The 26356-nt window shown below is 57.0% G+C and overlaps 1 protein-coding gene across 1 annotated transcript; it reads left to right on the forward strand.

The window, feature by feature from the left end:
• Positions 1–1524: 1524 nt before the first annotated feature.
• On the forward strand, positions 1525–26341 carry LOC130024614 (CAP-Gly domain-containing linker protein 1-like; the record flags this gene model as incomplete). Its single annotated transcript, XM_056115317.1, is given in 12 exon segments — positions 1525–1588; positions 2320–2861; positions 3814–3938; positions 5139–5361; positions 8873–9047; positions 9050–9069; positions 9424–9519; positions 11095–11760; positions 14094–14303; positions 16301–16474; positions 25432–26058; positions 26288–26341. Coding segments are annotated over 12 exon segments (2976 nt in total), but the record flags the coding sequence as incomplete, so codon positions are not given.
• Positions 26342–26356: the final 15 nt, after the last annotated feature.

Raw genomic sequence — 26356 nt, forward strand, 5'->3', positions numbered from 1 at the left:
CCCGGGCCTTTGTCCTCCTCGCAGAAAAGCATTTCAGGAGATGAGCATGAAGCAGAAACATTTTATTTGGAGGCCTTTAGGAAGGGGAAGGAGGGAGGGAGTAACACGCTCGAGAGAGAGTGCGGCTTCTCCAGAGGTGCAGAAAGCCACTGAACATGTTATGTTGCTAGGTTGCATTCGGTCTGAAAGTCCACACCACAGGAGGGGAGAAGCCCGTGACATGATGGACCTCATAGGCAAGAGCAGTACCTGGGCTCGGGCACACATGAGCGCCCTCCCTTAGTTCAAGGTGGCTAATCTAGGGATTTCCCCAGGCTGCCCCTGGTGGGAGTTTCTAGCTACCTAGAGTCCGTTGCTAGGGTGGTTGCCAAGGGGGTAGAGTTGAGTGGTCCATGGTCCTCTTAGAAATTCCTTTCCTGCCCTTTGTGTTCCTATTCCCTCGGGGGGTCCAGCCTGCTCTGGGCCTCATAATGTGGGTTAATTTTGACAAGACCTTGGGTCCTGTGCACTCAGGTAGTCTTTTGGTGGCCATGAAGCTTTTGTTGACTTTCTCGGAGTTCCATCGCCATGGGGACGCTTCCCCCATCTACCTGTCTGCCTCAGTTCCGTGGGTTAAGAAATGGAGTTAATACTGGCTTGTGGTTATCAAACCTGGGCAGTGTCACAAGGAATGAAGGAAATGCCGAAAACTCCTTCGCTCCCCTTTGGCACAATTTTTTTTTTCTTTTAGGGTCACACCTGGTGATGCACAGTGTTTACTCCTGGGTCTGCACTCGGGAATCACATCTGGCAGTGCTTAGAGGACCATATGGGATGCTGGGAATCGAACCTGGGTCGGCCACGTGCAAGGCAAATGCCCTTCCCACTGTGCTATCGCTCTCCAGCCCCCCTTTGGCGCAGTATTGCTGGGCCCTTTTCCCTTGCAGTTCTCAGTCCATAGAAACAAGTGTGCCTGTTGCTTGCCTTAGCTTCTACGTGTAACCCCGGGCCTCTCACACATGTACATACGGACACACGCACACACAAGACCAGCCATCACTGCTGAGTCGCCTGCCGGCTCGTCAGTGTCTGGACGGGGAGGTGGTCAGTGACACTCGCGGTGCTCAGGGATGATTTCTGGCTCCTGAATGTGTTTGGTGGTGGGAGTGATGGCAGGGAGGGCGTGAGGGTCAGCTGCCCGCAGGGCAAGTACCTGTCCCCTCTGCTCTCTGGCCCCGAATCGGCAGTTGTTTGTTTGTCTGTTTGGGATTGAGTTTTTGTACAGGAATGACACTTGGTGGGCTCAGGGGGCTGTGCGGGAGGCTAGGGGTCGCACTCGGGGTGGCGAGTGCCAGACTGGCAGCTCTCTGGGCTCCGGAAGCTGCTGTGGTCGCTCGCCTGAGACAGACTCTCTCCTCTGCTCTTCAGAGATTTAGTCCTGAGAACGAGTGTGCCTCAGAAGGCCCCACAGTGGGCTCGATGGTCGGGGCCGGGTAGTGGCCGCGGCAGCGTCTGACCGCCAGACCATGAGTCTGCTGGGGGCTGAAGGCCCCCACCAAGATCCTCAAGCATGGGAGCTGGGCCCTGAAGGCACCGTCGGCCAGTAAGTGTGCTCAGCCCAGGCCAACGGAGACTCATTCCCACCCGGGAACCGCATCCCGAGTCCTCGCCCAGGAAGGGCTCCCTGAGCTGTAGACACGTCCGTGGCTCTGGGACACAGCTCTCACACACGAGTGTCACGTTCTGTGAGTTTAGTGTCACGGCAACCGGTGACAGCCGAGGCGACCAACCCGCTCCCTTCTAACTGCTAGCTCCCTTGCCCGGGCTTGGGGACAGGCTTAGGGAGGTGGACTCACCTGGAATGGAGGGCCTCATTGCCGGCCAAAGCCACAGTACAGTGGGGAGGGCAACTGGCACCCCATGTGACTCTCCACCCTCAACCTCACCATGAGTAACCCTGAACGGAGAACCAGAAATAGGCCCTGAGCATTGGCTGGGTTGCTCCCCGCCCAAAAGAAAAAGAAGATGGGCCAGTGGACACAGCAGAAATAAGACACTGGGTTCGAGCTTTCACCTGGCTTGGTCCGTAGTATCACGGGGTGTATCCAAAGATTTCCCCTGAGCTGCCCAAAGTATGACTGTGGCCTGGGATGCTGCGGTAGGTGAGCACGTCCGCTTCACGGCTGGCCCAGCCAGGCTTCGCCACAAGCAGCCCCCGTCATTGGCTGGGAGTAGCCACGAGCACTGCTGGGTGTCCCTCTCCCCCAACCACACTTTAACTGGACCTGCACAGGCCCTTCCTGTCCCTTCTGACCCTTTTGACCCTTTCTGCTCTTCCAGCGGCTGCTCCCGTTGAGAAGACCGTGCCTGGGGAGAAAACCCCCAGCGCCCCCTCCTCGGAGATGCAGGAGGAGTTTGTGGGCGACTTCCAGGTCGGGGAACGAGTCTGGGTGAACGGGAATAAGCCTGGATTCATCCAGTTCCTCGGGGAGACCCAGTTTGCCCCTGGTCAGTGGGCGGGGATCGTCTTGGACGAGCCCATCGGCAAGAACGACGGCTTGGTGGTGGGTGTGCGCTACTTCCAGTGCGAGCCGCTGAAGGGCATCTTCACCTGTCCGTCCAAGCTGAGTAGGAGCTTGCAGGCCGACGATGAGACCAACTGCCGGCAGCCAGCGCCTGCCGCCTGGGCCACACCGCCCCTGTCGGCCTCCCCGGCCCTTGCCGGCACCGCGAAGGTGCCGCAGTCCCCCGCGAAGGAGTCACCGGCCACCCCTCACATCAGCAGCCTGACCAGGACGGCCAGCGAGTCCATCTCCAACCTCTCTGAGGCCGGCTCCCTCAAGAAAGGGGAGCGGGAGCTGAAGCTCGGGGACCAGGTGCTGGTGAGTGCCGAGGGCAGCGGTCGCGGTGACTGTCCATTCGCCTGTCTGGTTCATCAGCTCCTCCAGACTCGCGGTTTGGGTGGAAGCACGAGCAGCCGGGACGCCTGGTCCTGCAGTTTCCAGCGTGATGGATGCGTGCGGGGATACTGCCAGTTTTACCAGTTTAGCCAAAACAGGGTGGAGGGGTCATGCCGTGGGGAGGGGTCATGCTTTGCACGCCTCTGACCCGGGGTTTAAGTCTTGGTCCCATGTACAGTCCCCCAAGCACATCCCGGAGTGATCCCTGAGCACCAAGCCAAGAGTAAGCCCCGAGCACTCTGACTGTGACTCAAAAACAAACCAATGAACAAAGTTGGAAATCGGTTCTATTTCTCTGGTTTTCGATGTTTTTGCTTGGGGCATCACAGGGTGGTCGCACACAAAGCCAGTGCCCTTCCCCCGGTGCTCCAGCCCTGTTTGTCAGCATTCCCGTCAGTGTCCAACGCTGTGATTCTGTTTTGCTCTGTGTCCCGGGAGCCAAGCGTCAAGCCAAGGCATAGTGAAGGAGAACTGGAAGATCGAACTCTGCTAAGATACGAGAACAGTCATTTTCCTTTAGCTGGTTTCTGGCTTAATTGTTCTCCAGTGGTGGGGTTGCCACTGTTCCAGTCCCACACCCACGGGGCAGCGACCCCCTCGCCACACCAGGGGGCTGGCCTGGGTCAGAGATTCCTGGGGGTGTGGTCAGCCAGGCCACCGGTGACAGCGAGTGGGTGTGAATGCCGCTGCCTTGCATGGACAAAGAGCAGCAGCGTCTGCTCACCCTGTAGGGGTTGCGGGGGCAAATGGCACCTTGACCTTTGGGGTTTCTTCAGGAAATCCCGACTCTGAAGCCAGAATGTTCGTTTGCGGGGGTGGGGGCGCTGTGCTCAGTCCAGGGTGCCTGACCCATGTCCCTCCATCCCTCCGGCAGGTGGGAGGCATGGAGGCCGGTGTGGTGCGCTTCCTCGGGGAGACGGACTTCGCCAAGGGGGATTGGTGCGGCATAGAGCTGGACAAGCCACTGGGCAAGAACGATGGTGCCGTGGCCGGAACGAGGTGGGTCCCCCTGCCCCCCCAGACAACCTGGGGCCTTGCACGGTGCCCGGGAGGCGCTGAGGGGACTGCAGGCCACTTCACTTGGTTCTTAGGCGGGGCCACTTCCGGTGGCACTCGGGGACCCTGCAGGGATGTGGGTACAGCCTGGGGCCCCCATATGCAGTTGTGCTCGGGCCGCAGGAACCCCCCGGGCCTGCTGTCACCCTTCAGATGCCGGGGAGGCTGCTTGGAATCGCCCTTGGTTTGCGTGGTGGGGGTGGGCGGCATGCGAGCGAGTGTGGGTGTGAATGTATGAGGGAGTGTGTATGTGAGCGTGTGAGTGTGGGGCTGTGAGAGTGTTGGTGGGGGCGTGGGCATGAGAGTGTTGGTGGGGGTGTGAGCGTGTTTGTGGGGAATGAGAGCGTGCCAGTGTTGGTTTGAGAGCGTGCAGTGTTGGTTGGGGTGTGCGTGTGTGTTACTGTGGGGCTGTGGGTGTGTGGGAGTGTTGGTTGGGGTGTGAGTGTGTGTGGGTGTGGGAGTGTCGGTGGGGTGTGTGAGTGTGTGTTTGTTTGGGTGTGAGTATGAGTGTTTCTGGGGAGTGAGTGTGTGTGAGTGTGGGGCTGTGGACATGTGGGAGTGTCTGTTGGGGTGTGAGTGTGTGTTTAATGGGGTGGGAGTGTGAGAGTATGGGAGTGTTGGTTGGGGTGTGAGTGTGTTTGTTGGGCTGTGAGAGTGTTGAAGTGTGGGAGTGTTGGTTGGGGTGTGAGTGTAAGTGTGTGTTGGTTGTGGTGTTTATGTGTGGGAGTGTTGGTTGGGGTGTGTGTGTGTTTGTTGGGTTGTGAGTGTGTGTGAGTGTGGGCTGGTGGAGGGTATGATGTTTGTTGGGGAGTGAGTGTGAGTGTGGCGCTGTGGAAATGTGGGAGTTTTGTTTGGGGTGTGAGTGTGAGTGTGTTTGTTGGGGTGGGAGTGTGAGAGTGTGGGAGTGTTGTTTGGGGTGCGTGTGTGAGTGTGTTTGTTGGGGTGTGAGTGTGAGAGTGTGGGAGTGTTGTTTGGGGTGCGTGTGTGAGTGTGTTTGTCGTGGTGTGAGTGTGTGGGCATGTGGGGCTGTGGGAGCGTGTTCGTTTGTGGGGGTGTGAGACTGTGGGACTCAGTGGACTTCTCGGTCGGCACTTGTGTCTCTTGCTGAAGGTGTTTTTGTCCCCCCCTCCTCGTTGTCCGCAGGTACTTCCAGTGTCAGCCCAAGTATGGCTTGTTTGCTCCCATTCACAAAGTCACCAGGATCGGCTTCCCGTCCGCGACTCCAGCCAAGGGCAAGGTGGCCGCCGTGAGGCGTGTGATGGCCACCACCCCCGCCAGCCTGAAGCGCAGCCCTTCGGCCTCCTCGCTCAGCTCCGTCAGCTCCGGGGCCTCATCCGTGAGCAGCAGGCCCGGCCGCACGGGACTAGTAAGCAGCCCCCCACCACTGCGGGGTGCTCGGGCCCCCACAGACTCCCACAGCCCCAGGGGCGAGAGGCGGAGCAGGAGCACGTGGGCTGAGCAGCTCCGGGTGGCAGGCGAGTGGCTTCCCAGCCACCACCGGTGACAGGAGCAGGGACAGGCCTTTCCTCGGGTGCTCAGGGCTCCTCTCTGGCCTCAGGCCAACTTCGGGATGAAGTGGGGTAACTGAAGGGGGCGCCTGAGGGTCAGAGCAGGGTACAGAGACTCTGGGGAATGCTTGGCCCTTCATCTTGCTTCTTTGCTCTCTCCGTCTCTCCCTGCTCCCTCCTGTCCCTCTGCACTGCTGTCCACATGCAGAGTGGCCTCGACTTCTGTCCATTGCGGTCCCGCAAGTCAAAGCTGGGGCCTCATGGCTTCTCCCCTCACGTCTATCTGAGTCATAAACACTAAAGTGTGTCTGAATATGCAAGGGTGCCCTGAGATATTGTCCACAGGGAAACGGGCCCACGATGGAGAGGGTGTCCCGGGGGGCTGACTTTGCTGGGGGCTGCGCTTCCTGCCGCCACTTCTGCTCCGTGCATTGACCCTTGATGCGGAAGAGGAGGGAGTGAGTGTGTGTGCAACGGAAGATACAAAACAGATGACACGGGAACGGGAGCCAGGAGGCCACGCGCCGTGGGCACAGGCCTGGGGCCAGTCCTGTCTTGCTCGACCACCACCAGGTTTCCCTCCCCCACCTGTATCCTCACGTCCGACTCCTCCTTCACCTCGCCTCACCATTTAGGAGGCGAGCAGACTCAGAAGCCCCTCTCCTTCCCTCGCGAACCAGCCCATTTGTGGAATTTGGTTTTGTTTTTCTGCTTGACTGTTGGCCACACCCTACAGTGCTTCAAGGGGCCCTTTGCAGTGCTGGGGTTGTGCCGGGGCCTCCCACCTCCAAGCAAGAGCCCTACGCCTGAGACGTATCTCCAGCCTCCCCCCGCTATCTTGTTTTGTTCTGTTTTGGGGTCACACTTGGCAGAGCTCAGGGCTTTCTCCCACCTCTGTGCTCGGGATTATTCCGGCGGGCCTCCAGGATTGAGCCTGGGCAGCGCTGGGGCTTCGCTCTCCAGCTCTTTGGCCCCTGCCTTGCATATCTTTATGCAGGGTGGAGCTCACTCCTAAACTGAACATCACCGTTAGCGTCTATGACAGGAATATAGAAAGATTCTGTGTGACTTCACGGAAGTATACCTCGACAACCTAATTCCATAAGTGCACACACAAGCGTTCATACACACAGTCACTCATACATGTACACGTAGTGCATACCGTATATACACAGGCTTATGGGTATACACACACAGGCACATACATGCATAAACACAACGCGCGCATGCACACAGGTGCGTGTAGATATGCCCACCGGAACATACATGCACGCATACATACATGCACACGGGTCCGTGCGTGCCCTGTGGAGGCCTCCCTGTTCGTCTGTTGGCTGAGTTGCTCTTCTGAGGTACCAGGCTCCCACAGAAGGCCTGGCCTTGCTGGGATGGAGCCTGGGGCCTCACACACCACGCGCCGGGCAGAGGCTTTGGCATCAGCATCCTGAGTTCAGCTCGTGGCCCCGACCTTGCCCAGCCCCTCAGCACGCGCCTCCCCCCATGCTAGGGGTGCTGCTTTCTCCCTGCTCCGGCGCCTGAACCTCACAGTCTCGTCTCCATAGTTGGCTGAAAGAAGCCCATCGCTCTTGTGCTGGTTTCCTCAGGGAGCTGTCTTGAGCCCAGGAAGCGCGTGCGTCTGGCCTGCCCCACCCGCTCAGGCCAGGAGGCTCAGGGAACACCGCTGCCTGCCTTTCCTAGTTTTTATTTTTGCTCATTGGGGTTCACCTGGCAGTGCTCAGGGACTCCAGGCGTGGTGCTTGGGGGCTGCTCCCGGTGGAGGGGGGATGAGCCCAGGTCTTGGTGTTAGACCCCCAAGGCTGGCAAGCTCTTCCCAGCCACCCCTTGAAATCCGAGTTGACTGCAGTTCCTGGGAGCACTGCACATGGCTGGCCAGAGAGCTCGTGTGCTCCTAGAAATTTTAGTTATTATTTGGTTTTGGGGTCACACCCAGGGGTGCTCAGGGCTTATTCCTGGCTCTCTGCTTGGGGGGTGGGGTCACTCTTGATGGTGCGGGATCTTGAACCTCTGCAAGCACCTTCCCCCACCCCCCCCAACAGACTCTTTGGCCCTGGGGAGGGCATTTAATCGGACCAGATATACTTCAAGTGTATCGGGAAATCACGGCCAGGTCCTTACGCACAGGCAAGGATGATCCCGCTCTCTGGACAGAAGCAGGTGGCTCGAGAGCTCCCAGCAGGCAAAGCAGCAGAGGACAGACTGGGCCCTGCTGGGCCCGTCAGTCAGGAGGCGTTTGGCAGCAGCTCAGATGATACGGGGAAGCGGCAAGAGAACCTGCGGCTGGACCGCAGCAGGGTGATGGAACAGGGATGGCCGGGCAGAAGGAGCGGAAGTCCTGGCCATCCCCGCTGCAGCCCCCGCCACCATGTGCCCGAAGAATGAAGATCAGGTCCCGTCTTGTCCCCTCCTGCAGGGGCCGTTGTGCAGAGAGGGATCTGGGTCTGCAGAGCGACCATGAGCGACCACGAGCCCAGGATAGAACGGACGGGACCCCCGGTCCCCGCAGCCCTTCAGCCCACTCCCCTCCCCTCCTCACTGTCTTTGCCTCTTCTCTCCTTCCCTTTGTGCTTGGTCTTTCCCTGAGCTGCCCTTGCTGTCCTGCTCGCTGGGCGTGAGCCCTCACACATTCGAACCCACCACTTTTTCCTTTTTTTTCCCCTGGACTTTGGCCATGCCCCAGCAATACTCAGGACTTACTCTGGACTCTGCACTCAGGAGTCACTCCTGGTGGGCTCGGGACCCTCTGGGGTGGGTACCTGTTATCCAGCTCGGGTCAGCGGCGTGCAAGGCCAGCACCTTTCCCGCAACTTTATCATTCTAGCCTCTCATCCCCCATTTTGGAAGGCAGATGGCACAGGGGTCTTTTATAGGGTCACACCCAGTGACCCCCGGGGGCACGGGGCCATTCCCAGAGACAAGAGTCTCTGGTTACTGCTATTCAAGCATGGGGCGGGTGCCCAGGAGAGCGAGGTGAGCTGGAAGGAAGTGGAAGAGAGAAGGGACAGGCTGCCCAGGGAGACCCTGACGGACCTGCAAGGCTGAAGATGCTGGAGCTGGCCTCAAGCTCAAGCCAAGGGCTCATCCTTAAGGAAGCTCAGGCCAGAGCGGGCTGGGCTGTGGAGGGGGCTGCCTCCGGCTCTGCAGAAGAGTCTCTCATTCCGACGAGGCCCGAGGTCAGTGGAACCCAGGTCCCGTCCAAGGATCTTCGGGAAGGTTTCAAGACGTTTCTGCTGAGAGTCGCTGGCCCACATGCAAGGAGGCAGCACTGCTCCATGTGCTTTGCCGAGGATCACCACGAGCATGACCGTGTCGGCTGGCCCCATCCCCTTCACGTCTCTTTTTCCTTTGCAGTTGCCGGAAACCTCCTCCTGCTACGCCCACAAGATCTCTGGCACCACCGCCCTCCAGGAGGTGCTGAAGGAGAAGCAGCAGCACATTGAGAAGCTGCTGGCCGAGCGGGACCTAGAGCGGGCGGAGGTGGCCAAGGCCACGAGCCACATGGGGGAGATAGAACAGGAGCTGGCCCTGGCCGGAACGGGCACAACCAGGTGACGTCTGTGCAGACGGCAGTGCCGGGGCCGAAAGACGCCTGCGGTAGAGGCTGGGGGCGAGCTTGGTGCAGGCGGTGCAGGCAGAGGCCGTGGGTCCCCGTCTGCCGTCGTTGCGGTGGCGTCCGGCGCGTGGTTTGATTGCATGCGCCTTCTGCTCACCCTGTGGGGGTTTAGGGAGTGCCGAGTTGTCTGTGCCGGTGCTTTCGTGGTGTGGTTCCCCTCTGGCCTTCCAGAAATGCCGTAGCTTAGGTGGGAGATGCATTCAGCTTGCCGTGGTGACAGGTGGCGATGCCAGCCCACAGAGGGCTGTTGGGGGCGGGCGAGGCCACTCACGCGCCGTTGCCTTTACAGCACGTCCTGGAGCTGGAGGCCAAGAACGACGAGCTGCGGGCCATGCTGGAAGGGACCGACTGGGAGAAGGTGGAGCTGCTGAACCAGCTGGAGGAGGAGAAGAGGTGAGGCCATGCCCGGAGCTGGGGGCTCCCTCGGGTGGGGCACTCCTGGCCTTCCAGGACTGTGAGAACCAGAAACCAACGGGTGCCCAGTCCTGAGCGCGGCCTCACCGGGAGGGCTGCGGGGGGAGCTCAGTGGAGCCAAGCCACCCCTGGCCCTCCCTGCTGTGTCCACCTGGCCTGGTATTCAGGAGGCCTGTGCTGGGTGGCAAGGAACTGTCCTAACCCAGTGGGGCCCTGTGGGAGTCCCTGTGGTGAAGTCCCAGGCGGGAGGAAACCCACAGTACCCATGGGGCACGACAGCAGACAGACAGGGCTCAGGCTAGGCTGCAGACAGACGGACGTGGTGCTCAGGCCGGGGTGCAGACAGACAGACATGGGGCTCAGGCAAGGCTGCAGACAGACGGACGCGGGGCTGAGGCCTGGCTGCAGACAGATGGACACGGGGTGCTGGCCGAGACCGTCTTTTCAGATGGGCTCCCGGCAGTGTGGTGCCCAGGGGCACTGCCAGTGCCTGGCTCAGCCCCTCAGCTCCACATGCGGACTTGACACGTCCCCTGGGAGCCCCTCCCCCCGCCCCCTGCCCCTGAGTCGATGGCTGTTTCTCCCCCAGGGGCTCAGTTGTTGTCCCAATGTGGAGACAGGCGCTGGCTGGGAGGGACTGGCAGGCGCCTCGGGTCAGTTTTTAACCACCTCCGTTAGCTGCGAGGCAGAAAGGGTTGATATGACACTGCACCTGGCGTTGGCTCGGCCTAGCTTCCTCCTGTAGCCTGCGGGTCCCACCCAGTGCTCGAAGCTGAGGGGACTCGCTGACTTTCTTTTTTTTTCTTTTTGGGTCAACCCAGCGATGCTCAGGGGTTACTCCTGCCTAGGCACTCAGGAATTACTCCAGGCATTGCTCCGGGGTCCATAGTGGTATGCTGGGAATTGAACCCGGGTCGGCCACGTGCAAGACAAACGCCCTGCCTGCTGTACTCTCGCTCTGGCCCTCCCAGACTCTCTCAGCCCTCCTGTGTGTGGAGCCGGGGGCTGGGTCAGGCGCATCTACAAGATGGTGGCCCTCATGGGGGGCAGCAGTGACGCCCCTCACAACGTCTCCCTCTCCCCCACAGGAAAGTGGAAGACCTCCAGTTCCGAGTTGAGGAGGAGTCCATCACCAAAGGCGACCTGGAGGTAAAGCCCGGGCAGGTCCCGGAGGCTTGCAGGGTGCAGGCAAGGATGCGGGGCGGCCTGGCCGACCCCGCCGGGACCACTTCTGCTGGAGACTCCGAATCAGACAGGGATACCTGGGGTCATGCACCTGGCAGGGCCCGGCTGACACATCTCTGCTCCTTGGGGCTGGAGGCTGCTCTTGATGAGCGTTTTTCTCTCGTTCTGACAGTCGGGTCTATGCCTTTGCCTCAGCTTTAATTTTCAGTCGAGCAGCACAAATCAAATCCTTTAGAACCCCATTTTTTGGAAGCTTTTCCTTAAAACAAGAAGAAGCAAAGAGTCAGTTTGGAAAAGAAAAATTTCTATTTCTGCTTCTTTTCCTTCCTGTTTTAAGTTCATGGAAATTTTGTTTTCCCACCAGAAGGAGGTGAAGGCCCTGCAGGCGGCCTCTGAGAAGCTTGCCAAGGAGAACGAGGGCCTGAGGACCAAGCTGGACCATGCCAACAAGGAGAATGCGGACGTGATCGCCCTGTGTAAGTCCAAGCTGGAGACGGCCATCGCCCCGCACCAACAGGCCATGGGCGAGCTGAAGGCATCCGTGAGCCAGAGCGTGGGCGCCGAGGCGGCCGAGCTGGCCGAGCTCAAGATGCAGATCGAGAGGCTACAGTTCGAGTACCAGCAGGAGGTGGAGAGCCTGAAGGCCCAGCAGGCGGCTGAGCGTGCGGCGCACGCCTCCGAGCTGCAGACGCTCAGGTCGCGGCTATTCAGGACGGCCCGGGAGCAGAAGAACAGTCTGGAGGCCACACGGGCCAAGCTCGACCAGATCAAGGACCAGCACCTGGTGGAGATGGAGGATGCCCTGAACAAGCTGCAGGAGGCGGAGACGAAGGTAAAGCACCTGGATGGGTTGCGGGCCGTGTGTAGTCAGCAAGCCCAGGCCCTGGCCAATGCCACGGCACAGCTGGAGGCCACCCGGCAGAAGCTCTTGCAGCTCGATGGGCTCTGGAAGGCCAGTTCCGAAGGTCAATTGGGAATGGAGAAGCTCAGGCAGCAGCTCCAGGTGGCTGAGCGGCAGATTCAGGAGTTAGAGAATGCAAAGCGGGCCGAGAGCTGCAGGTTGGTACTCGGGCGCCCTCGCCCACTTCCACGCTCGCTCCCTGCATGCTGTGTGTCAGTCTGCTCGCCGCCGTGTTCCGGCTTGGTGCTGACAGGTCTCCCGGTCACGTCCCGTGCGGTTCCCTCTGAGGGGACTGAGAAGGTGTCGGCACGATTCTGGGGCTGTCATTGGTCCCCAGCACCCGGATGCCGTGCTAGCCTTGGCCCCGGCTAATCGGGCCCGTCTGGGGTCTTTCTGAAACAGAGAATTCTTCACGAGGCCAGTGAGAAAACAAGATAGGAGCCCCCAGAGCAGACCTCTGCCCCCCCACCCCTTGGGCCCGCTGCATACTCGCCGAGTTTGCCCAGACACTTGGGCTCGAGTCAGGCCGCGAGGGTCTTTCCCTGACCTTGCTGACCACCTGCTCATGTGACGGGCTTTGTCCTCCTCTCCCCGAGGCGCCTCAGTTCCCAGCTGGTGTTCGATGCCTCTGAGTCTCTGAGCTCCCTCAGGGCTGGTGACGTGGCCCATCTTGGTATTTCTCATTGCCAGCCCCTCCGTCCCTGCAGCACAAGCCCCCGCCCAGCCCTGCAGAGATTTCATTCCTTTCAGCCTCTAAGGGGTGCTTGGGCCAAGTCTGTCTTCCAGCATGGCCCCCTGCTGGCCACGGGCATGGACTCTCATGGTAGCCCTGACCCTGGGGAAGGAAGAGACAGTGAGATCTGGGCCAAGCCGAGGAAGCTGCCGTTCTCTCGAGGAGCCCCGAGAGATGCCCTTTTCCTCCTATAGGATTGTGGTGGCAGGGACATGCCCTCACCCCCCCCCCCCGCTCCCCCCCGCGCTGGGCACTTTGTTGGAGAAACTTCTCTGTTGGCCAAGATGGAAGGGCTGTGGGCTTTGTAGACAGGACTGAGAGACATAACAGAAGGGCCCGGAGACCCCCGGGAGTTCCTCTCAGGACTCAGGACTCCTTGGCTGGCATTCCAGAAACACCGGCTGAAACAAATGGAATCAATTCCTAGGACAGAGCAGGGGATAGCTGACCCACTTGTTCGCATCAAGATGTAACAAACGTCAAGTTCAGGTGACTGCTGTCTAGGGGATTAGAGGTTCCTCATTTTAAATTTCATATTGAAACCCCTCAAACTTTTAAAGTCACAGAAAAGAAACTACAAGAAAGTAAATCTTGGGGGCCGGAGTGATAGTACAGTGGGAAGGGCATTTGCCTTGCACGCGGCCCACGTGGGTTCGATCTCCATCATCCCATAGGGTCACTGTCATTGTCTCTACCCTCCCGTTGTTTATCGATTAGCTCGAGCGGACCCAGTAACGTCTCCATTGTGACACTTGTTACTGTGTTTGTCATATCGAATATGTCACGGGGAGCTTGGCAGGCTTTGCCGTGCAGGCGAGATACTCTCGGTGAGCTGGCCGGGTTACTGCCAAGGAGAAATTCCTGAGCATTTAGGGTGACCGAAAAAGCCAAAAGAAAAAAAAAAAAGATAACCTTTTCTTCCCTCCCTCCCCTCCCTTTCCCTTTCTTCCCTGTTTCCTCCCTCCCTCCTTCCTATCCTTAGCTTCCCTCCTCCCTTGCTTACTTCCTTCTTCCTTGCCAAGCCATGCTCTGGGCTCTGGGGTCCTCCCGCCCAGCAGTAGTGGGGCTTTTCAGCTTGGGGACCGATCTCAGTCTCGCCCAGTGGTGCTGCAGTTCCCACTCGGGCCTGGTGTGTACTTCAGCCCTTTGTGCCATCTCCCCGGCCCTGGAAAGTCAGTCTTTCTCATAGGCTTTCTTATTTTCTGGCCACGCCAAAGTTAGGTCTAGAAAACGCCTCTGTTTGGGCCGTTTTCAATAACCACTAGACAGTCATCACCAGAACTGCCGCACCAAGGCCTTGGCTTCGCGAGCTTCAGGCAATCACGCTCACCTCACGCCTCTGTTCTTCGGGGTTGTGTTGGGTCATGGGCTTCTCATACGTGTTTTCTGTTTTGTTTTCCCCTTCCTATTCCTGTTTGTCTCCTTGGTCCATTCACTCCATCCTTGTGACTCTGGTAGGCCGATAGCCTGGCCGAGGAGCTGCAGGGGAAGGGGCTAGCGCTTCGTAGTCTTCAGGAGAACTTGAACGAAAGCGGCCGAGCTGAGGGGCCCTGTGTGCGCGCATGTGTGTGTGTGCATGCTGGTAAGCAGAGCAGAGGGGTCGTGTGTGTGCGTGTGTGTATGTTTTTGTGTTTGCGTTGTGTGTGTGTGTGTGTTCGTGTGTGTGCGTGTGTGCTAGGAGCGGGCAGGGGGCCGGCAGCTGACGGTGGCCCCCGACTCCCCGCAGGAGGAGAAGGTGGACGTGAGCCGCAGCCAGTGCCAGGCTCTACAGGCTGAGCACGCCAAGGCCAGCGTGGAGAGCCAGGGGCAGCACGAGGAGGCGCCGCAGGCCCTGCAGCAGCTGCTGCTGCAGGCGAAGGAGAAGCTGCAGGCGGTGCAGGCGGAGAACGGGAGCCTGCTGCGGGAGGTGGCTGAGCTGAAGACGCAAGCCGACAAGGCCAAGGTGGGTGGGCGCAGGGCAGCGCCGCGGCTGATGGCGGCCGTGGCCCGTGTGTGTGTTGGTGCCCGGCCGCTTTCCACCACACACCGCAGCCAGGGCTACGTCTCCTCTCTGGACCACCTGCTGGCCCAGTTCTGTGGCCAGCAGCCTCGTGTGCATCCTCAGGTCAGTCCAATTCCGGTAACATGGCCGTCAGCGGTCAACTGCCCAGCACACACCAGTAGCCTGCTGCGGCTCATGGCTGCTGAGCTGGACAGAGAAGATAGCCCTTGCTGCAGAAAGTTCTGGAAAGTACATGGCTGTTCAACTGTGGTGTGCATTGAGACTCAGAAATGAAAACGCACAACCCGTTGCTGACGGGCAGGGAGAGCAGGTGAGGGAGACCCTGACCCGTGTGCGGCCAGTCCTCCAGGAGCCCATGGGCCCCTCCCAAATGACTGCAAACACTGCCCTTCCATTGCTCATCGATTTGCTCGAGCGGGCCCACTAATGCCTCCATTTTGAGACTTGTTACTATGTTTGGCAAGCAAAAACTGTTGGCTTCAGTCTCCAAAGCTTGGTGGATTCGTCTGCATTTTCTATAAAGTGGATAACTTTGGGGACTAAGTCCTTTTCCTGCCTCTGTTTGTCCCTGTGAAAATCGTTTGACAAGCAGTGGTTGCTTTTCCCTTCCCCTCCTGCACAAAGTTCCAAAACAAAATACTTTTTGTAGTTCTTTGAATTGTATTGAAAACTAGTTTTTGAATGCATCCCTTCTAGGACAGAGTGATGGATTTTATAGTAGAAGAATTGAAGGGGGCGGAAAAATCTTATGCCCCAATGTCAAGATCCAACTGTACTTACACCTTCCGGGGAGCTGTCAGGAATCATTTCAGACGGCATTTCAAAAATCAACTCGGCTGATAGTAGAATGGGTAGGGTGCTGCCTTGTACTCGGCCAACCCAGGGTTGATTCCCCGCGTCCCGTATGGTCCTCAGGCCCTGCCAGCAGTGATCCCTGAGCACAGAACCCTGAGCGAGACCCGAACACCAGCAGGTGTGGGGCCCCCATCCACAAAATAGGCAGGTAGTTATGTTGACCCTAAGAAGCTAACTGTGTTTGAGCCTCTCCATCCTCCTTGTGTGTGTGCGTGTGTGTGTGAGTGTGTGCGCGTGCGCGTATAACGCGTGTGCAGGTAAGACTACTCTGCCATTTTCATTTCTGGTATTTAGGCCACATGAAGTGCTTGGCTTGCTTGTGCCTGCTTGATCTCATTCTTGTTTCCATTCTTCCCCGCTTTTTGTTTCTGCAGTCCTTAACTTGCTTATTAAGCTCGGCCAAAGAAGAGATGGAGCTGATGTCAGAGGATCGCAGGGCCCTGAGGTCAGAGAATGAATTGCTGGCGAAGGAGAAGCTCTCTCTGAAGTTACAAAGAGGTTCGTTTGTATTGAAACTCAGAGAAGCGGAGGCCAAAAACTCTTCGCTGCGGGAAGAGCAGAGGAAGCTCTGGCTGTTGAACCAAGCGATTCGCGTGGATAAGGAGAAGGTCATCGAGGCCAGGTGGGCCGCGGAGAAGCTGTGCCAGTAGGAGCGGCTGGACCGAGAAGCCCTCGAGGCGGAGAAAGACAAAGTGCTGGAAGAGGGCAGGGCGGTGCAGAAGGAGCTCCAGAGGGTGGGCGCGGAGAAGGACGCACTGCAGGTCACCAAGCTGGGACTGCAGGCCCTGGTGGAGGAGCTGCAGATGAGCAAGAGCAGCCTGGTGGCCGAGTGCAAGAAGGGCCTGGAGGAGAGGGGCCAGCTGGAGGAGCATGTCAAGAAGCTGGTTCTGGAGAACCTATCCCTGGCCAAGGACAAGGACAACATCATCCAGAAGCTGCAGTGCTCCTCCGAGGAGCTGGCTCGGGATCAGAAGTCGCTGGTGCAAGAGATCGAGGAGCTCACGGCTGAGAAGGAGGAGGCCGCCCGCATGGAGTCGGCCCTGCGTGAGCAGCTGAACAGCCTTGGCTCCGAGAAGGAGCTGCTGGGCCAGAAGGCCACGAAACTCCAGCGGCAACTGCACTGGCTGCTGAAAGACCAGGCGCTGCTGGAGGCGCAGCAGACCGAGCTGCTGGCAGAGCGGGAGGCGTCCCTGCATGCCCTGGCCTTTCTGGAGGACTCCAGGAACACCAATGCGAAGTTTCAGAGTGAGGTGGGTGATGGTGGTGACCAGGGCTGTGTAGGCCCGGCCTCAGCCTTGAGAGAAACCATATCCTGGGCCATAGTGATAGCACAGCGGGGAGGGCGTTTGACTTACACACCGAATTCCCAGGTTCAATCCCCGGCATCCCATATGGTCCCCTAAGCACCGCCAGGAGTAATTCCTGAGTGCAGTGCTAGGTGAGCCAGTGCCCTCTGACCTCACAGCCCCACTTTCCCGGGCTCGAGTGACTGCTGACAGCCTGAGCTGTTCCACCCTAGCCAGGAGTCATCCCTGAGCACAGAACCAGGGTTTAGTCCCTACCCCACCGGGTGTGGCCCCCAAACAAACCAAACTGACTACCCACAAAGGTTCTAGATAAGCATGTATACATACACAGACATGTATATATGTATATATGCGTGTATGCTTCAAAAGAGTCGGGGAATATCTACCATTTAAAATATCCGAGAATGATGCCGGAGCAATAGCATAGCAGGAAGGGTGTTGGCCTTGCACATGGCCAACCCAGGTTCCATCCCCGGCATCCCAAAATGTCCCTGAAGCACTGCCAGGAGTACTTCCTGAGTGCAGAGCCCGGAATCACTCCTGAGCAACGCCGGATTGTGACCCCAAAAGCCCCCTCCCCAAATTAATTGATTATTTAAAATAACAGAGGCCAAAAAGAGGGAAGCTGAGGAAGAAGGGGCTGTGCTCCCCTGGCGCCCGTGAGAACCAGGGGCCGCGCACATGCTGCCGGAACCCCACCCCCACACGCTCCCAGCACAAGAGGTGATGCTTAAGGAGTGAGAGGCCCCATGGACAAGGACACATCCCTTCAGTCAAGGGGTCATGTCCTTGCCAGAGCCCTCCAATGCCCTTCCTCTTGCTGCTCTCCCAGAACCTGGGCTTCGGGCTCCCATCAAATTGGCAAATCTTCACTTTGCCAGAGTCGAACACCACTTTGGAGGGCTTCTTCCCTGCCAGGAAGGTTCAGTCGCAAATGGAAACGCCCACCAGCATGTGGTTGTCCCAGCCTCATTGCGCATGCTCTTGGCCCAGAGCTGGGGGAGTCTGGTCCTCTGAGCTGCCTTCCTGCTTCTTGCTCCTGTCAAGGGAGACAGCTGGGTGGGGTCCTCCGGGGTTTGCACACTTGGCTGCAGTCCAGTGCCCGCACCTACCATCACCAGGCTCGGGTCTGGCCTACAGCAGGAGTCAGCCATGGGGCCTCCTTGATGTCTCTCCTTCCCCAACCCCCCTTCCATCCCACCCGGGTCTGCATCGCCTTATCGTTTGAATCCTCTCCGAGGAAGGGGACCATCTGGGTCCCAGTGCCCTGAGGAGTTCCCGCACACCCTCACTTCCTGCACTTCTGTACTTAACAGCCGGTGGCCCTGGAGGGCACTTGTGGGCTGAAGTGAACTTTGCATGTGGGCTGTGCAGGTGGACCCTGTATGGGCTTGTTGGGAAATGAACATTTCCATGCTTTGTTTTGTTTTGTTTTTTAGCTGGAGGAAGAGAGATCTGTGTTTCTTGGCTCTAGTGTGGGATGGCCTGAGCACTCTCAGAGACTGGCCATCAGAACTTGCCCTGAGGGAGAAAAAAAATCAGTCTGTTTTTCTGGTTTTATTTACACTTCCTTTGGGGGCCACACCTGGCGATACTCCAGGCTTCCTCCTGGCTCTGCACTCAGGAATCACTCCTGGCTGCTCTCCGGTGGCCCCTATAGGATACCAGGGATCAAACCTGGGATGGCTGCGTGCGAGGCAAGCACCTTTCCCGCTGTGCTATCACTCAGACCCAAAGCGCCCGCCAGTTTTCAAGTGAAACATGAATGTTTGTGCCTACAGTCATGCTTACTTTTGTAAAGTGGGATTTCCCCCCGCCCCATTCATTTGAAAGAAGTGAGTTTGTCTTTGTAGGAGAGGGAAGACCCCTCTTGACTCCCTGCTCTGAGAGGAACCGAGGGGTACCAGCATCTCCTCCTGGGGTCTTCCCTGGGCACCCGGGAGCTTGCGCTCAGGAAGGGAAAGGGGAGCTCTGGCTGCCTGCAACCCTGGGGCGAGGACTGGACGCGGGGCCCAGCCTCCTCTGTGGCGGGCTCCCATGGCTCCCGCAGATGGCTCACCGTCTCACACTCTCCTTGAACACAGATTGATTTCCTGAATTCCGTGATTGTGGACCTCCAAAGAAAGAATCAGGACCTCAACATGAAAGTGGAGATGATGTCCGAGGCGGCTCTCAAAGGGAACGGGGACGACCTCAACAATTACGACAACAAAAACTTCGGCCCGGCCACCTCATTCTCTGCACTCTGCAGAAATCTCCAGCAGTTCCTGGATTAGATAGCAAGCTACTTGTGAAACACCTACAATAACCAATTTACTGTCTTTACAAAGTTTACATTTTTCCACTGTGGTTTTAGATGAATGTATAATGAGAAATTCAACATTAATAATTTTGGATTTTCGTATCAGAAAAAAATAAATGAAAGCCCTGAACCATCATAAGTTTATCATCCAGTCTGAATCTCTTTATGTTCATTTGAATGTTTTCTAGTTCTGTAAAACGTGATAAATAATGTACCATCAGGGCTACATGGATTATAAGAACTTCTATAATTGTATATATGCTTTTGATGTATTTTCCTCTGGAGATTATCAAGTGTCTCACCAGTGAAAGATCGTAATCCATTGACATTTTGAGTAATAAACACGATTGAAATTGTTTCACAAACTATGTAAAGCAGTATTAAAATTAGAGCAAACAATGTTCTTTATCTACTTGAATAAAATTATTTCCTTTTTGCCAGTGATAACTGATTATTCTCCGGTTTATTTATAAAAGATTTTTGGCTAGCAATCAAGAACTATAGAGTCAAAGAAGTCAAAGAGTTTCTACAATGGAATTCTGATACACCAATTTATTTTTGTTTCTTTATGTTTGTGCCACACCTGGTGATGTCTTAGGGCTTATTCATGGCTCTGCACTCAGGAATCACTCCTGACAGTGCTTGGGCAGACTATACGGAACGTCAGGGATTGAAGCCAGATTGGCCAAAGCAAATGCCCTACCTGCTGAACTATTGCTCTGTGCCTGTATACCATTTTCTTAAAAGTGTTTATCTTGGGCTAAAGAGATGGTACAGTGAGTAGGGTTCTTACCTTGCATGTGGTTGATCTGGGTTCAATCACAGGAATCCCATCCAGTCATCTGTGCCCCGGCAGGAGCAATCGCTAAGTGCAGAGGCAGGAGTAAACCGTAAGAAGCACTGGGTTGGGGGTATGGTGCCACCAGCAGGTCTCTCTGTACAGGAGAACAAAAACTTCAACCAGAGTATCAGGAGAAAAAGACATAATTCAACAGGATGGAAAAAATCTTGAACTGAGGTGGGGCAGATAAGCCCAGAATTTGAACTTCCTGCAGAAATGCAAACGAAAGTCAGAATGAAAAGGACAAATAGGGGAAGTGCAGGATACCACAGCGGGCAGGGAACTTGCCTTGTTTGAGGCCAACCAGGGTCGATCCCTGATCCCTGACATCCCAGGTGGACCCTCCCCAAGCCATGAGTGATCCTTGAGCGCTTCGCCAGGAGGAAGCCCCTCACATCACCAGGTGTGGCCCCAAAACAAAAGAAAAGAAAAAGGCAGATGGGCCTAAGCATATCTGAGCTTTGCTCTCAAGTCTGGGGCCACAGGGAGCACAGGCTTTGCAGGAGGCAGAGTTCCCTCCCTCCACCCAGCCCCCAGCAAAAAGCCAGGAGTATCCCCAAGGCCAGCCCACTGTCAGGCTGCCGAAGATGGAGGACACAAGGAAGGGAAATGCGTTTCCCATGAAATCTACTGTGCTGTAATTCCCTGTGACACAGAGCACCCCCCACCCCACCCCCACCGTCTGTTCTGGTTGCGGGGAGACCCCCTCCTCTGTACTCTTGAGTGGCGATTGTCGGGGTCTGCTGTGCGTCCACGGTTGCCTCCCATCTCAGGTCCTTCCATCCACTCATCCTCCCAGCCCCCCAGAGCTGGTCCCAAATTGTCGGTTCATCCCTGGTGCTATTTGCAGGAGACAACTCCCAAGTTGGGGGCACACAGACACCAGAGTCCCATCCTCCCCCATGCTCCCCACAACGCACAGTCCCCCAGAATCAAGGCTGGCGCCCCTGGCTTGAGGAGGAACCATCCGTCAGAACGGGAAGCAGTTTTTTGTTTCATTTTGGTTTTGTTTTTTAAGACACTCGTCTTGGCATGCAACTTAGTGCTGGAGCGGTAGCACAGCGGGGTAGGGCCTTGCACGCGGCCGACCCGGGTTCGATTCCCAGCATCCCATATGGTCTCCTGAGCAACACCAGGAGTAATTCCTGAGTGCAGAACCAGGAGTAACCCTGTGTATCGCTGGGCGTGACCCCCGGCAAACATAAATACATAAATAAATTTTAAAAAATAAATGACCCATTTAACCACTTGTCCATTTCCCTCTGCTGTCTCATCACCTCTGTTCCCCTTCTCCCCCTATGTCCCAGGAATGTTAATGCAGCCATCCATGGAAAGTCACTCTTTCAGGGGCCGGGGAAGTCGTAGAACTGGTACTATCTTGTCTTGTACACAGCTGAGCTGGGTTCAATCCCTGGCACCCCATGTGGTACCTTGAGCCCAGAGCCAGGGTAAACCCTGAACATGGCCAGGTGTGCACCCATCCACCCCGAAGGAAAAAAAACTTTCAGTAAATCTAAGGAACAAATGATGACTTTATTTTTTTTGCGGGAGTAAAAAAGCACAGCGGGTAGGGCATTTGCCTTACAAGCGGCGAACATGGCCGACCTGAGTTCGATTCCTCTGCCCCTCTCGGAGAGCCCGGCAAGCTACCGAGAGTATTTGATATGCCAAACACAGTAACAACAAAGTCTCCAATGGAGACGTTACTGGGTCCGCTCGAGCAAATCGACGATCAACGGGAGGGCCTTTACCTTTTAAACTATTAAAAAATTTTAAAACAAATATTGAACTGTTTCTTCTCGTTAATCATGGCAAGCTGTGTCTGATTCAGAAATCTGAAGACATCTCAATTGTAGCTAATCCCAGGATCTTCATCGGCAGGTAGAGATTGTAAAGGATTCAGATGTAGGTCTGAGTGTGATGGTACATAAAGTGCTAAAAGGAATTTGCTCTGCTCTCAGGTTGAAAGCCTAGAAGGGTTTAGGTCCAGTTTCCCTGGGTTCATGCAGAAACCGCTGCCTGCCCCCAAGGGCCTTGTTGGCGTGCAGTCCTGATGGCGGAGGCTCTCTCCATCCTGGGCTCCCACATGGAGGCGCAGAACTGCTGCCTCTGAGCGAGGACGTCGCCTACACTCACCCAGCCCCTGGGTTTGCTGCGGGTTTTCCCCAGACTGTAGTTATCTCCAGCTTAGCTGCATGCGATGTGTGCCAAAGGTGTGTCTCTGCACTTTGTGAAAGTCAGCGTTTCTTTCGGGAGCTTGTCTCCAAGTTAGGTTTTCAGACAGCTTTAAAACGGGTCCAGTTGCGGAAGGCAGGGCCAGTCCTGCCCTGCTCCGACCACTGCTAAAGCCCAGAGCAGACAGGGGCGGGGTGGTCCTGTTCGGCGTACCCCACTTCCCTGACGGCCAAGGACAGGTACCAGAACCAGAATGTCAGGCTTGGGCTTTGGTCAGGAACTCTGCGGGGCCGGGAGGCAGCCTCCACGGTCCTGAGCTCACTGTGGTTGGTGATGTCTGGCTGTCTCCGCACTCACGCACTGTCGTGCTTACCTCAACCTCTCTTTTTCCTCCCACTCCTGCTTCCTTTGCTCTATCTGTGTGTCTTTGATGGAAAGGCTAAAGAAACTCTATCCACGTTATAATAAATTTCATATATTTTTTTAGTTTCTAATATTTGGTTCTTGTTTTTTGCATTTTGAAAGGTTGCCCAGTAACACTTTAAGGCATTTGCATCATGACTGAGATTTAATTCTTATGAAAGTCGTAAGGAAAGAATCTGGATAGTGTGATCGCTTGGGAAAGGTTTCTGGCCCCGGACACCTCCCTTCCGGCTCTCCTCCCTCTGCTGTTGCTCATGACACCAAATCTCAAGCGTGTGGCTTTCAAGGGGCCCACATATTTGTGACTCGGGCATTGGTAAAGAGGCCCGATGTCCTCCAGCCACTTGTGGATTGCACGGTAGAAGTCAGAGCTGAGAAGAGACCAAAGGAATTAGCCGTGAGGACTGGTCAGCAGGAGCAGCTGCCGGGGTCTGTTTGGCCGTGTCCATGTAGGGGTCGCCACACGTGCCCACTCGAGGAAAGGCTGCCAGGTGATTGTGCAATGTTCCAGGCTTGTGTCAGGAACAGGCCAAAGAAGCTGCCCTCCCCTCCTGCCTCAGAGCTGATGGCTCAGGCTAGTTGGATAGTCCTGACCAAAGAATGGGAATGTGGGGCTGGAGCGACATTCCAGCGTGGAGAGCGTTTGCCTTGCACACGGCCAACTTGGGTTCGATCCTTGGCATCCCATATGGTCCTCCAAGCACTGCCAGGAGTAATTCCTGAGTGCACAACCAGGAGGATCCCCTGAGATCTCTCAATATGACCTGCTTCCCCTGCAAAAAATCGAAATCTGCTCACAATCACGATCACAACCATCCTGTTGTTCGTCGATTGCCTCGAACAGGCCCCAGTAATGTCTCTTTTGTCCTAGACCTGAGAATTTTTTAAAAAGGGCCATATTCAAGGCTCTTTCAGGGTTAGTAGAATGGGACTCATCATTGTTACTGGTATTTGGCATATTGGGTAAGCCACGGGAAGTTTGCCAGACTCTGCCATGTGGGCAGGTTACATTCGGCAGTCTGCCAGTTTGTCCAACGAAAGAATGAGATAATAAGATGCTTCCGGGAGCTGGGTTTTATAGTCTCTGGGTCTTGGCCATTGATGGGATTACAGGGCAGAAGGGGGCCAGTTGGTGGGTGTAACCCCTGCCTACTGGAATATGGAGCATCTGAGTGGAGGATGCTCAGCCCCAATCTGGGCAGGCATGGAGATCTCAGCCCCAGGACACGCATGCCTTTGTTCCTCTGCCAGTACCTTCATGCCTGTGGAGAGTGGTCTCAGCATGGTGGTGGCTGGTTGTGGAGGTCTTCGGCTGCCGGAGCACTGGTCGGGGTGGGGAGGGAAACTCAACCTGCTCCCCTCCAAGGGGTCCCGGCGAGGACAGCCAGGCGCGGGGGCAGGAGACTCTGCTCATCCTCCTTAAACCCCTTCACTTTGAATAAACATTTAAAATCAGATTTTCTAAGTATGTGTTAGATTTAGAGCAAGGAACTCTTAAAATAATCTTATGGTGGGATCAGTTACCAAGTAAGTTTGTTTTGTTTTGCTTTGGGGACACAGTGCTCTTCAGTCATTCCTGCCTCCAGAGACCATGCAGTGTTGGGGACCAACCCAGCTCTCCTGTCTGTGAAGCGTAGACCCCAGCCCAGCCCCAAACACATGCCATAGGAAAGTCAAGATTCCTGACCCACAGGGTTGTACCAGAGATTTCCTTTCCAGTAAAACGCTCTTATTTCCACCTAAACAAGATCCTATTCCCTAGCGAGCTGTTGCTCATGTAATAGCTTAACTGCACAGAAGTCCACCCTTTCCGGTGTATTTCTAGCCCTTGGGTGTTGAATTCGGGAGATCTCTGTTAGTCCCAGATTCTTTGATTACTATTTAATGATATGGAGTGTAAGTGTGAGCCAGGCACTGAGAGAAATACACACTTCTCTTTTCATCTCTGTGAGAATTCCCGTTTGCCGTAAACCCATGAGAATTCTGTAATGTGTGTGCGGATATCTTGGGTCTCACTAACGAGACATACATTCTGCCATTTCTAAGGTGGGCCTCAGTCTCCGATTCCTCCTGTCAGTTTTCGGAGTCATCTGACCCTCGGAACATGCTCCTCGTTCACCCACTCACCCGGGGACCAGGGAGACTCGGCTTGTTGCTGTAAGTTATGCCTCATTCAATGTGTCACCTGCCTGCATCACTGGTGCTATGGCCCAGTGCATGTGATCTAAACATGCATGACCCAGTGCCGCAAGGTGGGTTGGAGGGAATACCCAGTGGCCCTCCCAGCTTCTCCCAGGGGTGCACATTCCCTCCATCCCCAAGGCACACAGATTGGAACTACTGAGTAGGACACGAACATCCACAGCTGTCCTGGACCCCAGACTTTAATGAGATCCCCCACTTCACACGCACCTCTGTCTCTCTCCCAATATGCATCCCAGGAGCCACACTTCTGTCCCCTCTCATGTCCTTTCCAGGCTGTGGTATTGCCCAGTCTTGACTGAACGTCCGTCCCCACCCTGTGCTCCCCCCCACACGTCCTTTTGTGTGTGTATTAATTGTTGTCATTGCTTGGTAATAATTTATTCAAGAAATAGCACTTCTTCCTGGGATTAGGTGTTTCAAAGAATTCTTTTTTTGGGGGGTAGGGTGGGGGTGCAACAAGTCCTTTTTTTTTCTTTCTGTTCTCCATCTCCCAAAGTTATTAACTTGTTTCTTTAAATTCAAATGGACACAATGATACGCTGGTTCTGGCATGTACACACAGGCAAACTTTTTCTCCCTCACAGTCAGTAAAATTTCACTAAACATCTGCAAGCATCAAAGCCTGGGCCCCTCCCCCCGCAATAGTCCTGGGAGCCGTTGAGCGTGGGTTCTAGGGCAGTTGTACACTGGCCTCTCTCTGGGTTGATTTCTGGCACAGGAAGGGAAGTCGAGGCCCCAGGGACCGTGAGGACCCTCAGGGCCTGCGACCAGCAGTCCGTGGCTGGCGGGTCCTAGGAGGTTCAGAGGGCTCGGGGTTTTCCCTCCTGGAGTGGAGGGCGCCCCCAAGCAGGCGTGGGGGTGCGTGGTGAGTCTGGGGCGGGGGCGCTGCAGCTGGGACAGCCCCCTGCGGGCACATGCAGGCCGCCCGGGCCGCTGCTGACCCCCATCTCCTAGAACGCGCGGAGCCGGGCGCCCCCCCGACGAGGGAGTCTCGGAGCCCGAAGCCTGATCCTGACGCCGTCGTCGATCCCGGACCCGGAGCTGCACGCCAGGGGCCCCCGCCCGCCCCACCCCGCACGAGGGGCCGGACGCCTAGGCCGCTGTCCAGTCCTGCCGCCGCCGCCGCCCGGCCCCGCGGACAGACGCCTCCGGACTCAGACCCCCGCGCCCCAGGACTCGCGCGCCCCCAGTAAAGACGGTCACGTGGCCTCGGGGTGCGCCTCGCTGGGCGCCAGGGGCTGGGGTCCGCCCCGCGCGGGGAGACGGGCGCCGGGGGTCGCCCGCCAGGAGTCGCAGGCCCTGTTCCGGCCCCCGCCAACCAACCTGGCGCCACGGAGCTCGGGCATCCGGCAGGAGGCCCCCCAGGGACCGCTGCGCGGGCAGCGCCCCCTCCTGCGGCTCCGCAGCCACGGGCTGTTCCCCGAGGGGCGGGCAGGGAACCCCCGGGACGCGGGGACGCGGCCTGAGCGAGGCGCTGCTGGGTGCGGGTGGGCGGGACCCCCGCGCCAGGCAGGGCCCGGCACCTGTGCAGTTCGCACGGCGGCCAGCAGAGGGCGCCGCGAGCCGCTCACGGGGCTGCTGGTCAGTCCCTCACTGGGCAGGACCAGGCGACGGCCAGGGGAACCCAGCAGTCCCTCGCAGGGGGGCCCTAGGAGGCTCAGTGGGCTTGGGGTTTTCCCACCTGGAGTGGAGGGCGCCCCCGAGCAGGCGAGGGGGTGCGTGGTGAGTCTGGGGCGGAGGCGCTGCAGCGGGGACAGCCCCCTGCGGCAAGTGCAGGCCGCCTGGGCCGCCGCTGACCCCCATCTCCTAGACCGCGCTGGGCCGGGCGCCCCCCGACGAGGGAGATGCGGAGCCCGAAACCTGAGCCCGACGCCGCCGC

Source organism: Sorex fumeus, unplaced genomic scaffold, assembly GCF_029834395.1.
Source record: "Sorex fumeus unplaced genomic scaffold, SorFum_2.1 ptg000029l, whole genome shotgun sequence".
NCBI lineage: Eukaryota > Metazoa > Chordata > Mammalia > Eulipotyphla > Soricidae > Sorex > Sorex fumeus.